The sequence below is a fragment of the Heterodontus francisci genome, chromosome 3, assembly GCF_036365525.1.
Source record: "Heterodontus francisci isolate sHetFra1 chromosome 3, sHetFra1.hap1, whole genome shotgun sequence".
NCBI classification, from domain to species: domain Eukaryota; kingdom Metazoa; phylum Chordata; class Chondrichthyes; order Heterodontiformes; family Heterodontidae; genus Heterodontus; species Heterodontus francisci.
In genome coordinates, this window is record NC_090373.1 from 212,489,513 (window position 1) to 212,504,378 (window position 14,866).

Sequence of the window (14,866 nt, forward strand, 5' to 3'; positions counted from 1 at the left end):
GCAGCAAGGTGGATACAAAATTGGCTCCGTGGCAGGAAACAAAGGGTAATTGTTGACGGGTGTTTCAGCAACTGGAGGGCTGTTTCCAGTGGTGTTCTGCATGGCTCAGTACTGGGTCCCCTGCTTTTTGTGGTATATATAAATGATTTGGATTTAAATGTAGGGGGCATGATCAAGAAGTTTGCAGACGAGACAAAGATTGGCCGTGTGGTAGATAGCGAGGAGGATAGCTGTAGGCTGCAGGAAGATATTGATGGTCTGGTCAGATGGGCATAAAAGTGGCAAATGGAATTCAACCTGGAGAGTGTGAGGTGATGCATTTGGGGAGGTCAAACAAGGCAAAGGAATACATGATTAATGGGAAAGTACTGAGAAGTGTGGAGGAAGTGAGGGACATTGGTTAGGCCACAACTTGAGTACTCTGCACATTTCTGGTCACCTCACTGCAGAAAGGATATAATTGCAGTCGAGAGGGTACAGAGGAGATTTACGAGGATGTTGCCAGGACTGGAAAAATGCAGTTATGAGGAAAGATTGGATAGGCTGGGGTTGTTCTCCTTAGAACAGAGAAGGCTGAGGGCAGATCTGATTGAAATGTACAAAATTTTGAGGGGCCTGGATAGAGTGGAGGTGAAGGGTCAATTCACCTGAGCAGAGGGGTCAGTGATGAAGGGGAATAGATTTAAAGTGATTGGTAGAAAAATTAGAGTGGAGATGAGGAAAAACGTTTTCACCCAGAGGGTGGTGGGGGTCTGGGACTCACTGTCTGAAAGGGTAGTTGAGGCAGAAACCCTCAACTCATTTAAAAGGAGTCTGGATATGCACCTCAAGTGCTGTAATCTGCAGGGCTATGGACCAAATGCTGGAAGGTGGGATTAGAATAGGTGGATCATTGTTCAGCCGGCACAGACATGATGGGCCAAGTGACCTCTTTCTGTGCCTTAAACATTCTATGATTCTATGTCAAGGCAGTCACTCTCACCTCACCTCTTGAGTTCAACTCTTTTGTCCATGTTTGGACCAAGGCTGTAATGAGGTCAGGAGCTGAGTGGCCCTGGCGGAACCCAAACTGAGCGTCAGTGAGCAGGTTATTGCTAAGCAAGTGCCGCTTGATAGCATTGTCAACGACCCCTTCCATCACTTGACTGATGATTGAGAGTAGACTGATGGGTTGGCCGGGTTGGATTTGTCCGGCTTTTTGTGTACAGGACATACCTGGGCAATTTTCCACATTGCCGGGTAGATGCCAGTGTTGTAGCTGTACTGCAACAGCTTGGCTAGGGGCGTGGCCAATTCTGGAGCACAAGTCTTCAGTATTATTGCCGGAATATTGTCAGGGCCCATAGCCTTTACAGTATTCAGTGCCTTCAGTCGTTTCTTGATATCATGTGGAGTGAATCGAATTGGCTGAAGTTTGGCATCTGTGATGCTGGCGACCCTCAGGAGGAGGCCGAGATGGATCATCCACACGGCACTTCTGGCTGAAGATTGTTGCAAATGCTTCAGCCTTATCTTTCGCACTGATGTGCTGGGCTCCCCCATCATTGAAACTGCTGATATTGTGGAGCCTCCTCCTCCTGTTAGTTGTTTAATTGTCCACCATATTCACAACGAGATGTGGCAGAACTGCAGATCTTAGTTCTGATCCGTTGGTTATTGGATTGCTTAGTTCTGTCTATCGCATGCTGCTTACACAGTTTGGCACGCAAGTAGTCCTGTTTTGTAGCTTCACTGGATTGACACCTCATTTTTAGGTATGCCTGGTATCTGACCTCAAAGTTCTGAGGCTGCATTCCCATCATCTCTAGCAGATGAAAGGATGCAAAGAAAAATGAGGTAACAGAAGAAGATAAATAGGAGTTGGGGAAGGCCACTCAGCCCCTTGGGCCTGTTCCACCATTCAATAACATCATGGCTGATCTACCTCAACTCCACCTTCCTGCACTATCCCGATTTCCCTTAATATCCAAAAATCTATCCATCTCCGCCTTGGAATAGACTCAATTCCTCTACCCTTCTGAGAGGGAAATGGTGGAGAATTACTGCTGACACATGCCCCATTAGGTTGAAATCACACAGTTCAGTGAGAATTTCAGCAAATTGTCACAGAGCTGTTACTCAGCCCACCTGCTGAGACCACCAGTCATTCTCAATAAAAACTCAGTTCTCTCCTCCTCAGGTTCCCATCCTCTGGCCAAGTACTTGGCATCAGTTGACAACAAGTACAACAGTTCCTTCATGGACTCTGCTTGGAGGGACCTCTTCAGCAAGACTGAGCCGCCAACCGCAGGTAACTGCCTGAGAGCTGACTGCCGATTAGCAAAGTGGGGGGTGGGGAGTGTGGAGGGTCGCTGTGTCAGCTCTTGTACATCAAAGTAATGCTATTATCGCTAGCTTCTCTCGGTGATCGGCTCTGCAGGTTGCAAGCAGCCGACAGCAGTTGGGACACAGTTTCCCTGTTGCTCGTTCTGATCATGGAAATGGGCTGGGAGCTTCAATCCATTCTTGCCCCAGAGTCAGCAGGTTCTGGTGTCAAGCTGCACTTCAGAACTTCAGTGCAAAATCTAGGCATGTAGCTGTCACATAGAGCACACTCCCATAGTGCTGCACTGTCCGAGGGTCAGTACCTAGGGAGTGCTGCACTGTCAGAGGGTCAGTACTGAGGGAGTGCTGTATTGTCGGAGGTTCAGTACTGAGGGAGTGCTGCACTGTCAGAGGGTCAGTACTGAGGGAGTGCTGCACTGTCGGAGGGTCAGTGCTGAGGGAGTGCTGCAGTGTCCGAGGGTCCGCACTGAGGGAGTGCTGCACTGTCAGAGGGTCAGTACTGAGGGAGCGCTGCTCTGTCGGAGGGTCAGTCCTGAGGGAGCGCTGCACTGTCGGAGGGTCAGTACTGAGGGAGCGCTGCACTGTCGGAGGGTCAGTACTGAGGGAGTGCTGCACTGTCGGAGGGTCAGTACTGAGGGAGTGCTGCACTGTCGGAGGGTCAGTACTGAGGGAGTGCTGCACTGTCCGAGGGTCAGTGCTGAGGGAGTGCTGCACTGTCAGAAGGTCAGTACTGAGGGAGCGCTGCGCTGTCAGAAGGTCAGTAGTGAGGGAGTGCTGCACTGTCGGAGGGTCAGTACTGAGGGAGTGCTGCACTGTCGGAGGGTCAGTACTGAGGGAGTGCTGCACTGTCCGAGGGTCAGTGCTGAGGGAGTGCTGCACTGTCAGAAGGTCAGTACTGAGGGAGCGCTGCGCTGTCAGAAGGTCAGTAGTGAGGGAGTGCTGCACTGTCGGAGGGTCAGTACTGAGGGAGCGCTGCACTGTCCGAGGGTCAGTACTGAAGGAGCGCTGCACTGTCCGAGGGTCAGTTCTGAGGGAGTGCTGCACTGTCGGAGGGTCAGTACTGAGGGAGCGCTGCTCTGTTGGAGGGTCAGTACTGAGGGAGCGCTGCACTGTCGGAGGGTCAGTACTGAGGGAGTGCTGCACTATACGAGGGTCAGTGCTGAGGGAGTGCTGCACTGTCAGAAGGTCAGTATTGAGGGAGCACTGCGCTGTCAGAGGGTCAGTACTGAGGAAGTGCTGCGCTGTCGGAGGTTCAGTACTGAGGGAGTGCTGCACTGTCGGAGGGTCAGTGCTGAGGGAGTGCTGCAGTGTCCGAGGGTCCGCACTGAGGGAGTGCTGCACTGTCAGAGGGTCAGTACTGAGGGAGCGCTGCTCTGTCGGAGGGTCAGTCCTGAGGGAGCGCTGCACTGTCGGAGGGTCAGTACTGAGGGAGCGCTGCACTGTCGGAGGGTCAGTACTGAGGGAGTGCTGCACTGTCGGAGGGTCAGTACTGAGGGAGTGCTGCACTGTCGGAGGGTCAGTACTGAGGGAGTGCTGCACTGTCCGAGGGTCAGTGCTGAGGGAGTGCTGCACTGTCAGAAGGTCAGTACTGAGGGAGCGCTGCGCTGTCAGAAGGTCAGTAGTGAGGGAGTGCTGCACTGTCGGAGGGTCAGTACTGAGGGAGTGCTGCACTGTCGGAGGGTCAGTACTGAGGGAGTGCTGCACTGTCCGAGGGTCAGTGCTGAGGGAGTGCTGCACTGTCAGAAGGTCAGTACTGAGGGAGCGCTGCGCTGTCAGAAGGTCAGTAGTGAGGGAGTGCTGCACTGTCGGAGGGTCAGTACTGAGGGAGCGCTGCACTGTCCGAGGGTCAGTACTGAAGGAGCGCTGCACTGTCCGAGGGTCAGTTCTGAGGGAGTGCTGCACTGTCGGAGGGTCAGTACTGAGGGAGCGCTGCTCTGTTGGAGGGTCAGTACTGAGGGAGCGCTGCACTGTCGGAGGGTCAGTACTGAGGGAGTGCTGCACTATACGAGGGTCAGTGCTGAGGGAGTGCTGCACTGTCAGAAGGTCAGTATTGAGGGAGCACTGCGCTGTCAGAGGGTCAGTACTGAGGAAGTGCTGCGCTGTCGGAGGTTCAGTACTGAGGGAGTGCTGCGCTGTCGGAGGGTCAGTACTGAGGGAGCGCTGCACTGTCGGAGGGTCAGTACTGAGGGAGCGCTGCGCTGTCGGAGGGTCAGTACTGAGTGAGTGTTGCACTGTCGGAGGTTCAGTACTGAGGGATTGCTGCGCTGTCGGAGGTTCAGTACTGAGGGAGTGCTGCGCTGTCGGAGGGTCAGTACTGAGGGAGCGCTGCACTGTCGGAGTGTCAGTACTGAGGGAGCGCTGCGCTGTCGGAGGGTCACTACTGAGGGAGCGCTGCCCTGTCGGAGGGTCAGTACTGAGGGTCAGTACTGAGGGAGCGCTGCACTGTCCGAGGGTCAGTACTGAGGGAGTGCTGCACTGTCGGAGGGTCAGTACTGAGGGAGTGCTGCACACTCCGAGGGTCAGTGCTGAGGGAGTGCTGCACTGTCCGAGGGTCAGTGCTGAGGGAGTGCTGCACTGTCGGAGGGTCAGTACTGAGGGAGTGCTGCACTGTCGGAGGGTCAGTACTGATGGAGCGCTGCGCTGTCGGAGGGTCAGTACTGAGGGAGTTCTGCACTGTCGGAGGGTCAGTACTGAGGGAGCGCTGCACTGTCGGAGGGTCAGTGCTGAGGGAGTGCTGCACTGTCGGAGGGTCAGTACTGAGGGAGCGCTGCGCTGTCGGAGGTTTAGTACTGAGGGAGTGCTGCGCTGTCGGAGGGTCAGTACTGAGGGAGCGCTGCACTGTCGGAGGGTCAGTACTGAGGGAGCGCTGCGCTGTCAGAGGGTCAGTACTGAGGGAGCACTGCACGGTCCGAGGGTCAGTACTGAGGGAGTGCTGCACTGTCCGAGGGTCAGTGCTGAGGGAGTGCTGCACTGTCAGAAGGTCAGTACTGAGGGAGCGCTGCGCTGTCAGAGGGTCAGTACTGAGGGAGTGCTGCACTGTCAGAGGGTCAGGACTGAGGGAGTGCTATATTGTCGGAGGTTCAGTACTGAGGGAGTGCTGCACTGTCCGAGGGTCAGTCCTGAGGGAATGCTGCACTGTCCGATGGTCAGTGCTGAGGGTGCGCTGCTCTGTCGGAGGGTCAGTACTGAGGGAGCGCTGCACTGTCCGAGGGTCAGTGCTGAGGGAGTGCTGCACTGTCCGAGGGTCAGTACTGAAGGAGCGCTGCACTGTCCGAGGGTCAGCTCTGAGGGAGTGCTGCACTGTCCGAGGGTCAGAGCTGAGGGAGTGCTGCACTGTCGGAGGGTCAGTACTGAGGGAGCGCTGCTCTGTTGGAGGGTCAGTACTGAGCGAGCGCGGCACTGTCGGAGGGTCAGCACTGAGGGAGTGCTGCACTGTGCGAGGGTCAGTGCTGAGGGAGTGCTGCACTGTCAGAAGGTCAGTACTGAGGGAGCACTGCGCTGTCAGAGGGTCAGTACTGAGGAAGTGCTGCGCTGTCGGAGGTTCAGTACTGAGGGAGTGCTGCGCTGTCAGAGGGTCAGTACTGAGGGAGTGCTGCACTGTCCGAGTGTCAGTGCTGAGGGAGTGCTGCAGTGTCCGAGGGTCAGCACTGACGGAGTGCTGCACTGTCAGAGGGTCAGTACTGAGGGAGCGCTGCTCTGTCGGAGGGTCAGTCCTGAGGGAGCGCTGCACTGTCGGAGGGTCAGTACTGAGGGAGCGCTGCACTGTCGGAGGGTCAGTGCTGAGGGAGCGCTGCACTGTCGGAGGGTCAGTACTGAGGGAGCGCTGAGCTGTCGGAGGGTCAGTACAGAGGGAGCGCTGCGCTGTCAGAGGGTCAGTACTAAGGGAGTGCTGCACTGTCAGAGGGTCAGTACTGAGGGAGTGCTGTATTGTCGGAGGTTCAGTACTGAGGGAGTGCTGCACTGTCAGAGGGTCAGTACTGAGGGAGTGCTGCACTGTCGGAGGGTCAGTGCTGAGGGAGTGCTGCAGTGTCCGAGGGTCCGCACTGAGGGAGTGCTGCACTGTCAGAGGGTCAGTACTGAGGGAGCGCTGCTCTGTCGGAGGGTCAGTCCTGAGGGAGCGCTGCACTGTCGGAGGGTCAGTACTGAGGGAGTGCTGCACTGTCGGAGGGTCAGTGCTGAGGGAGTGCTGCACTGTCGGAGGGTCAGTACTGAGGGAGTGCTGCACTGTCGGAGGGTCAGTACTGAGGGAGTGCTGCACTGTCAGAAGGTCAGTAGTGAGGGAGTGCTGCACTGTCGGAGGGTCAGTACTGAGGGAGCGCTGCACTGTCCGAGGGTCAGTACTGAAGGAGCGCTGCACTGTCCGAGGGTCAGTTCTGAGGGAGTGCTGCACTGTCGGAGGGTCAGTACTGAGGGAGCGCTGCTCTGTAGGAGGGTCAGTACTGAGGGAGCGCTGCACTGTCGGAGGGTCATTACTGAGGGAGTGCTGCACTGTACGAGGGTCAGTGCTGAGGGAGTGCTGCACTGTCAGAAGGTCAGTACTGAGGGAGCACTGCGCTGTCAGAGGGTCAGTACTGAGGAAGTGCTGCGCTGTCGGAGGTTCAGTACTGAGGGAGTGCTGCGCTGTCGGAGGGTCAGTACTGAGGGAGCGCTGCACTGTCGGAGGGTCAGTACTGAGGGAGCGCTGCGCTGTCGGAGGGTCAGTACTGAGTGAGTGTTGCACTGTCGGAGGTTCAGTACTGAGGGATTGCTGCGCTGTCGGAGGTTCAGTACTGAGGGAGTGCTGCACTGTCGGAGTGTCAGTACTGAGGGAGCGCTGCGCTGTCGGAGGGTCACTACTGAGGGAGCGCTGCACTGTCGGAGGGTCAGTACTGAGGGTCAGTACTGAGGGAGCGCTGCACTGTCCGAGGGTCAGTACTGAGGGAGTGCTGCACTGTCGGAGGGTCAGTACTGAGGGAGTGCTGCACACTCCGAGGGTCAGTGCTGAGGGAGTGCTGCACTGTCCGAGGGTCAGTGCTGAGGGAGTGCTGCACTGTCCGAGGGTCAGTGCTGAGGGAGTGCTGCACTGTCGGAGGGTCAGTACTGAGGGAGCGCTGCACTGTCGGAGGGTCAGTACTGAGGGAGCGCTGCGCTGTCGGAGGGTCAGTACTGAGGGAGTGCTGCTCTGTCGGAGGGTCAGTCCTGAGGGAGCGCTGCACTGTCGGAGGGTCAGTACTGAGGGAGTGCTGCACTGTCGGAGGGTCAGTGCTGAGGGAGTGCTGCACTGTCGGAGGGTCAGTACTGAGGGAGTGCTGCACTGTCGGAGGGTCAGTACTGAGGGAGTGCTGCACTGTCAGAAGGTCAGTACTGAGGGAGCGCTGCGCTGTCAGAAGGTCAGTAGTGAGGGAGTGCTGCACTGTCGGAGGGTCAGTACTGAGGGAGCGCTGCACTGTCCGAGGGTCAGTACTGAAGGAGCGCTGCACTGTCCGAGGGTCAGTTCTGAGGGAGTGCTGCACTGTCGGAGGGTCAGTACTGAGGGAGCGCTGCTCTGTTGGAGGGTCAGTACTGAGGGAGCGCTGCACTGTCGGAGGGTCAGTACTGAGGGAGTGCTGCACTGTACGAGGGTCAGTGCTGAGGGAGTGCTGCACTGTCAGAAGGTCAGTACTGTGGGAGCACTGCGCTGTCAGAGGGTCAGTACTGAGGAAGTGCTGCGCTGTCGGAGATTCAGTACTGAGGGAGTGCTGCGCTGTCGGAGGGTCAGTACTGAGGGAGCGGTGCACTGTCGGAGGGTCAGTACTGAGTGAGTGTTGCACTGTCGGAGGTTCAGTACTGAGGGATTGCTGCGCTGTCGGAGGTTCAGTACTGAGGGAGTGCTGCGCTGTCGGAGGGTCAGTACTGAGGGAGCGCTGCACTGTCGGAGTGTCAGTACTGAGGGAGCGCTGCGCTGTCGGAGGGTCACTACTGAGGGAGCGCTGCCCTGTCGGAGGGTCAGTACTGAGGGTCAGTACTGAGGGAGCGCTGCACTGTCGGAGGGTCAGTACTGAGGGAGTGCTGCACTGTCGGAGGGTCAGTACTGAGGGAGCGCTGCGCTGTCAGAAGGTCAGTACTGAGGGAGTGCTGCACTGTCGGAGGGTCAGTACTGAGGGAGTGCTGCACACTCCGAGGGTCAGTGCTGAGGGAGTGCTGCACTGTCCGAGGGTCAGTGCTGAGGGAGTGCTGCACTGTCGGAGGGTCAGTACTGAGGGAGCGCTGCACTGTCGGAGGGTCAGTACTGAGGGAGCGCTGCGCTGTCAGAGGGTCAGTACTGAGGGAGCGCTGAGCTGTCGGAGGGTCAGTACAGAGGGAGCGCTGCGCTGTCAGAGGGTCAGTACTGAGGGAGTGCTGTATTGTCGGAGGTTCAGTACTGAGGGAGTGCTGCACTGTCAGAGGGTCAGTACTGAGGGAGTGCTGCACTGTCGGAGGGTCAGTGCTGAGGGAGTGCTGCAGTGTCCGAGGGTCCGCACTGAGGGAGTGCTGCACTGTCAGAGGGTCAGTACTGAGGGAGCGCTGCTCTGTCGGAGGGTCAGTCCTGAGGGAGCGCTGCACTGTCGGAGGGTCAGTACTGAGGGAGTGCTGCACTGTCGGAGGGTCAGTACTGAGGGAGCGCTGCGCTGTCAGAAGGTCAGTAGTGAGGGAGTGCTGCACTGTCGGAGGGTCAGTACTGAGGGAGCGCTGCACTGTCCGAGGGTCAGTACTGAAGGAGCGCTGCACTGTCCGAGGGTCAGTTCTGAGGGAGTGCTGCACTGTCAGAGGGTCAGTACTGAGGGAGCGCTGCTCTGTTGGAGGGTCAGTACTGAGGGAGCGCTGCACTTTCGGAGGGTCAGTACTGAGGGAGTGCTGCACTGTACGAGGGTCAGTGCTGAGGGAGTGCTGCACTGTCAGAAGGTCAGTACTGAGGGAGCACTGCGCTGTCAGAGGGTCAGTACTGAGGGAGCACTGCGCTGTCGGAGGTTCAGTACTGAGGGAGTGCTGCGCTGTCGGAGGGTCAGTACTGAGGGAGCGCTGCACTGTCGGAGGGTCAGTACTGAGGGAGCGCTGCGCTGTCGGAGGGTCAGTACTGAGTGAGTGTTGCACTGTCGGAGGTTCAGTACTGAGGGATTGCTGTGCTGTCGGAGGTTCAGTACTGAGCGAGTGCTGCGCTGTCGGAGGGTCAGTACTGAGGGAGCGCTGCACTGTCGGAGTGTCAGTACTGAGGGAGCGCTGCGCTGTCGGAGGGTCACTACTGAGGGAGCGCTGCCCTGTCGGAGGGTCAGTACTGAGGGTCAGTACTGAGGGAGCGCTGCACTGTCCGAGGGTCAGTACTGAGGGAGTGCTGCACTGTCGGAGGGTCAGTACTGAGGGAGTGCTGCACACTCCGAGGGTCAGTGCTGAGGGAGTGCTGCACTGTCCGAGGGTCAGTGCTGAGGGAGTGCTGCACTGTCGGAGGGTCAGTACTGAGGGAGCGCTGCACTGTCGGAGGGTCAGTGCTGAGGGAGTGCTGCTCTGTCGGAGGGTCAGTCCTGAGGGAGCGCTGCACTGTCGGAGGGTCAGTACTGAGGGAGTGCTGCACTGTCGGAGGGTCAGTGCTGAGGGAGTGCTGCACTGTCGGAGGGTCAGTACTGAGGGAGTGCTGCACTGTCGGAGGGTCAGTACTGAGGGAGTGCTGCACTGTCAGAAGGTCAGTACTGAGGGAGCGCTGCGCTGTCAGAAGGTCAGTAGTGAGGGAGTGCTGCACTGTCGGAGGGTCAGTTCTGAGGAGGCGCTGCACTGTCCGAGGGTCAGTACTGAAGGAGCGCTGCACTGTCTGAGGGTCAGTTCTGAGGGAGTGCTGCACTGTCGGAGGGTCAGTACTGAGGGAGCGCTGCTCTGTTGGAGGGTCAGTACTGAGGGAGCGCTGCACTGTCGGAGGGTCAGTACTGAGGGAGTGCTGCACTGTACGAGGGTAAGTGCTGAGGGAGTGCTGCACTGTCAGAAGGTCAGTACTGAGGGAGCACTGCGCTGTCAGAGGGTCAGTACTGAGGAAGTGCTGCGCTGTCGGAGATTCAGTACTGAGGGAATCCTGCGCTGTCGGAGGGTCAGTACTGAGGGAGCGGTGCACTGTCGGAGGGTCAGTACTGAGGGAGCGCTGCGCTGTCGGAGGGTCAGTACTGAGTGAGTGTTGCACTGTCGGAGGTTCAGTACTGAGGGATTGCTGCGCTGTCGGAGGTTCAGTACTGAGGGAGTGCTGCGATGTCGGAGGGTCAGTACTGAGTGAGCGCTGCACTGTCGGAGTGTCAGTACTGAGGGAGCGCTGCGCTGTCGGAGAGTCACTACTGAGGGAGCGCTGCCCTGTCGGAGGGTCAGTACTGAGGGTCAGTACTGAGGGAGCGCTGCACTGTCCGAGGGTCAGTACTGAGGGAGTGCTGCACTGTCGGAGGGTCAGTACTGAGGGAGTGCTGCACACTCCGAGGGTCAGTGCTGAGGGAGTGCTGCACTGTCCGAGGGTCAGTGCTGAGGGAGTGCTGCACTGTCGGAGGGTCAGTACTGAGGGAGCGCTGCACTGTCGGAGGGTCAGTACTGAGGGAGCGCTGCGCTGTCGGAGGGTCAGTACTGAGGGAGTGCTGCACTGTCGGAGGGTCAGTACTGAGGGAGCGCTGCACTGTCGGAGGGTCAGTGCTGAGGGAGTGCTGCACTGTCGGAGGGTCAGTACTGAGGGAGCGCTGCGCTGTCGGAGGTTTAGTACTGAGGGAGTGCTGCGCTGTCGGAGGGTCAGTACTGAGGGTCAGTACTGAGGGAGCGCTGCACTGTCCGAGGGTCAGTACTGAGGGTCAGTACTGAGGGAGCGCTGCACTGTCCGAGGGTCAGTACTGAGGGAGTGCTGCACTGTCGGAGGGTCAGTACTGAGGGAGTGCTGCACACTCCGAGGGTCAGTGCTGAGGGAGTGCTGCACTGTCCGAGGGTCAGTGCTGAGGGAGTGCTGCACTGTCGGAGGGTCAGTACTGAGGGAGCGCTGCACTGTCGGAGGGTCAGTACTGAGGGAGCGCTGCGCTGTCGGAGGGTCAGTACTGAGGGAGTGCTGCACTGTCGGAGGGTCAGTACTGAGGGAGCGCTGCACTGTCGGAGGGTCAGTGCTGAGGGAGTGCTGCACTGTCGGAGGGTCAGTACTGAGGGAGCGCTGCGCTGTCGGAGGTTTAGTACTGAGGGAGTGCTGCGCTGTCGGAGGGTCAGTACTGAGGGAGCGCTGCGCTGTCAGAGGGTCAGTACTGAGGGTCAGTACTGAGGGAGCACTGCACGGTCCGAGGGTCAGTACTGAGGGAGTGCTGCACTGTCCGAGGGTCAGTGCTGAGGGAGTGCTGCACTGTCAGAAGGTCAGTACTGAGGGAGCGCTGCGCTGTCAGAGGGTCAGTACTGAGGGAGTGCTGCACTGTCAGAGGGTCAGGACTGAGGGAGTGCTATATTGTCGGAGGTTCAGTACTGAGGGAGTGCTGCACTGTCCGAGGGTCAGTACTGAGGGAATGCTGCACTGTCCGATGGTCAGTGCTGAGGGTGCGCTGCTCTGTCGGAGGGTCAGTACTGAGGGAGCGCTGCACTGTCCGAGGGTCAGTGCTGAGGGAGTGCTGCACTGTCCGAGGGTCAGTACTGAAGGAGCGCTGCACTGTCCGAGGGTCAGCTCTGAGGGAGTGCTGCACTGTCCGAGGGTCAGAGCTGAGGGAGTGCTGCACTGTCGGCGGGTCAGTACTGAGGGAGCGCTGCTCTGTTGGAGGGTCAGTACTGAGCGAGCGCGGCACTGTCGGAGGGTCAGCACTGAGGGAGTGGTGCACTGTGCGAGGGTCAGAGCTGAGGGAGTGCTGCACTGTCAGAAGGTCAGTACTGAGGGAGCACTGCGCTGTCAGAGGGTCAGTACTGAGGAAGTGCTGCGCTGTCGGAGGTTCAGTACTGAGGGAGTGCTGCGCTGTCAGAGGGTCAGTACTGAGGGAGTGCTGCACTGTCCGAGTGTCAGTGCTGAGGGAGTGCTGCAGTGTCCGAGGGTCAGCACTGACGGAGTGCTGCACTGTCAGAGGGTCAGTACTGAGGGAGCGCTGCTCTGTCGGAGGGTCAGTCCTGAGGGAGCGCTGCACTGTCGGAGGGTCAGTACTGAGGGAGCGCTTCACTGTCGGAGGGTCAGTGCTGAGGGAGCGCTGCACTGTCGGAGGGTCAGTACTGAGGGAGCGCTGAGCTGTCGGAGGGTCAGTACAGAGGGAGCGCTGCGCTGTCCGAGGGTCAGTGATGAGGGAGTGCTGCACTGTCCGAGGGTCAGTGCTGAGGGAGTGCTGCACTGTCCGAGGGTCAGTGCTGAGGGAGTGCTGCACTGTCGGAGGGTCAGTACTGAGGGAGCGCTGCGCTGTCAGAGGGTCAGTACTGAGGGAGCGCTGAGCTGTCGGAGGGTCAGTACAGAGGGAGCGCTGCGCTGTCAGAGGGTCAGTACTGAGGGAGCCCAGCGCTGTTGGAGGGTCAGTGCTGAGGGAGTGCTGCACTGTGCGAGGGTCAGTACTGAGGAAGTGCTGCGCTGTCGGAGGTTCAGTACTGAGGGAGTGCTGCGCTGTCGGAGGGTCAGTACTGAGGGAGCGCTGCACTGTCGGAGGGTCAGTACTGAGGGAGTGCTGCGCTGTCGGAAGTTCAGTACTGAGGGAGTGCTGCGCTGTCGGAGGGTCAGTACTGAGGGAGCGCTGCACTGTCGGAGTGTCAGTACTGAGGGAGTGCTGCGCTGTCGGAGGGTCAGTACTGAGGGAGCGCTGCACTGTCGGAGGGTCAGTACTGAGGGAGCGCTGCACTGTCCGAGGGTCAGTACTGAGGGAGCGCTGCTCTGTCGGAGGGTCATTACTGAGGGAGTGCTGCGCTGTCGGAGGTTCAGTACTGAGGGAGTGCTGCACAGACGAGGGTCAGTGCTGAGGGAGTGCTGCACTGTCGGAGGGTCAGTACTGAGGGAGCACTGCACTGTCGGAGGGTCAGTGCTGAGGGAGCGCTGCGCTGTCGGAGGTTCAGTACTGAGGGAGTGCTGCACTGTCGGAGGGTCAGTACTGAGGGAGCGCTGCACTGTCCGAGGGTCAGTGCTGAGGGAGTGCTGCACTGTCCGAGGGTCAGTGCTGAGGGAAAGCTGCACTGTCGGAGGGTCAGTACTGAGGGAGCGCTGCACTGTCGGAGGGTCAGTACTGAGGGAGCGCTGCGCTGTCGGAGGGTCAGTACTGAGGGGGCGCTGCGCTGTCGGAGGGTCAGCACTGAGGGAGCGCTGCACTGTCCGAGGGTCAGTACTGAGGGAGCGCTGCTCTGTCGGAGGGTCAGTACTGAGGGAGCGCTGCGCTGTCGGAGGGTCAGTACTGAGGGAGCGCTGCACTGTCGGAGTGTCAGTACTGAGGGAGTGCTGCGCTGTCGGAGGGTCAGTACTGAGGGAGCGCTGCACTGTCGGAGGGTCAGTACTGAGGGAGCGCTGCACTGTCCGAGGGTCAGTACTGAGGGAGCGCTGCTCTGTCGGAGGGTCATTACTGAGGGAGTGCTGCGCTGTCGGAGGTTCAGTACTGAGGGAGTGCTGCACAGACGAGGGTCAGTGCTGAGGGAGTGCTGCACTGTCGGAGGGTCAGTACTGAGGGAGCACTGCACTGTCGGAGGGTCAGTGCTGAGGGAGCGCTGCGCTGTCGGAGGTTCAGTACTGAGGGAGTGCTGCACTGTCGGAGGGTCAGTACTGAGGGAGCGCTGCACTGTCCGAGGGTCAGTGCTGAGGGAGTGCTGCACTGTCCGAGGGTCAGTGCTGAGGGAAAGCTGCACTGTCGGAGGGTCAGTACTGAGGGAGCGCTGCACTGTCGGAGGGTCAGTACTGAGGGAGCGCTGCGCTGTCGGAGGGTCAGTACTGAGGGGGCGCTGCGCTGTCGGAGGGTCAGCACTGAGGGAGCGCTGCACTGTCCGAGGGTCAGTACTGAGGGAGCGCTGCTCTGTCGGAGGGTCAGTACTGAGGGAGCGCTGCACTTTCCGAGGGTCAGTGCTGAGGGAGTGCTGCACTGTCCGAGGGTCAGTACTGAGGGAGCGCTGCACTGTCCAAGGGTCAGTGCTGAGGGAGTGCTGCACTGTCCGAGGGTCAGTGCTGAGGGAGTGCTGCACTGTCGGAGGGTCAGTACTGAGGGAGCGCTGCACTGTCGGAGGGTCAGTGCTGAGGGAGTGCTGCACTGTCCGAGGATCAGTGCTGAGGGAGTGCTGCACTGTCGGAGGGTCAGTACTGAGGGAGCGCTGCGCTGTCGGAGGTTTAGTACTGAGGGAGTGCTGCGCTGTCGGAGGGTCAGTACTGAGGGAGCGCTGCACTGTCGGAGGGTCAGTACTGAGGGAGCGCTGCGCTGTCAGAGGGTCAGTACTGAGGATCAGTACTGAGGGAGCGCTGCACTGTCCGAGGGTCAGTACTGAGGGAGTGCTGCACTGTCCGAGGGGCAGTACTGAGGGTCAGGACTGAGGGAGCGCTGCACTGTCAGAAGGTCAGTACTGAGGGAGCGCTGCGCTGTCAGAGGGTCAGTACTGAGGGAGTGCTGCACTGTCAGAGGGTCAGTAC

At 59.1% G+C, this 14,866-nt stretch overlaps 1 protein-coding gene across 2 annotated transcripts in view; it reads left to right on the forward strand.

Annotated features, from left to right (window-relative positions):
• Positions 1-14,866, forward strand: part of si:ch211-126j24.1 (phosphofurin acidic cluster sorting protein 1) — an 862,277-nt gene that overhangs the window by 501,681 nt on the left and 345,730 nt on the right. For both annotated transcript variants that reach the window (XM_068028323.1, XM_068028324.1), the window contains exon 17: positions 2,180-2,290. In XM_068028323.1, the coding sequence (XP_067884424.1) occupies positions 2,180-2,290 (111 nt within the window). The remainder of the gene's footprint in view (positions 1-2,179; positions 2,291-14,866) is intronic.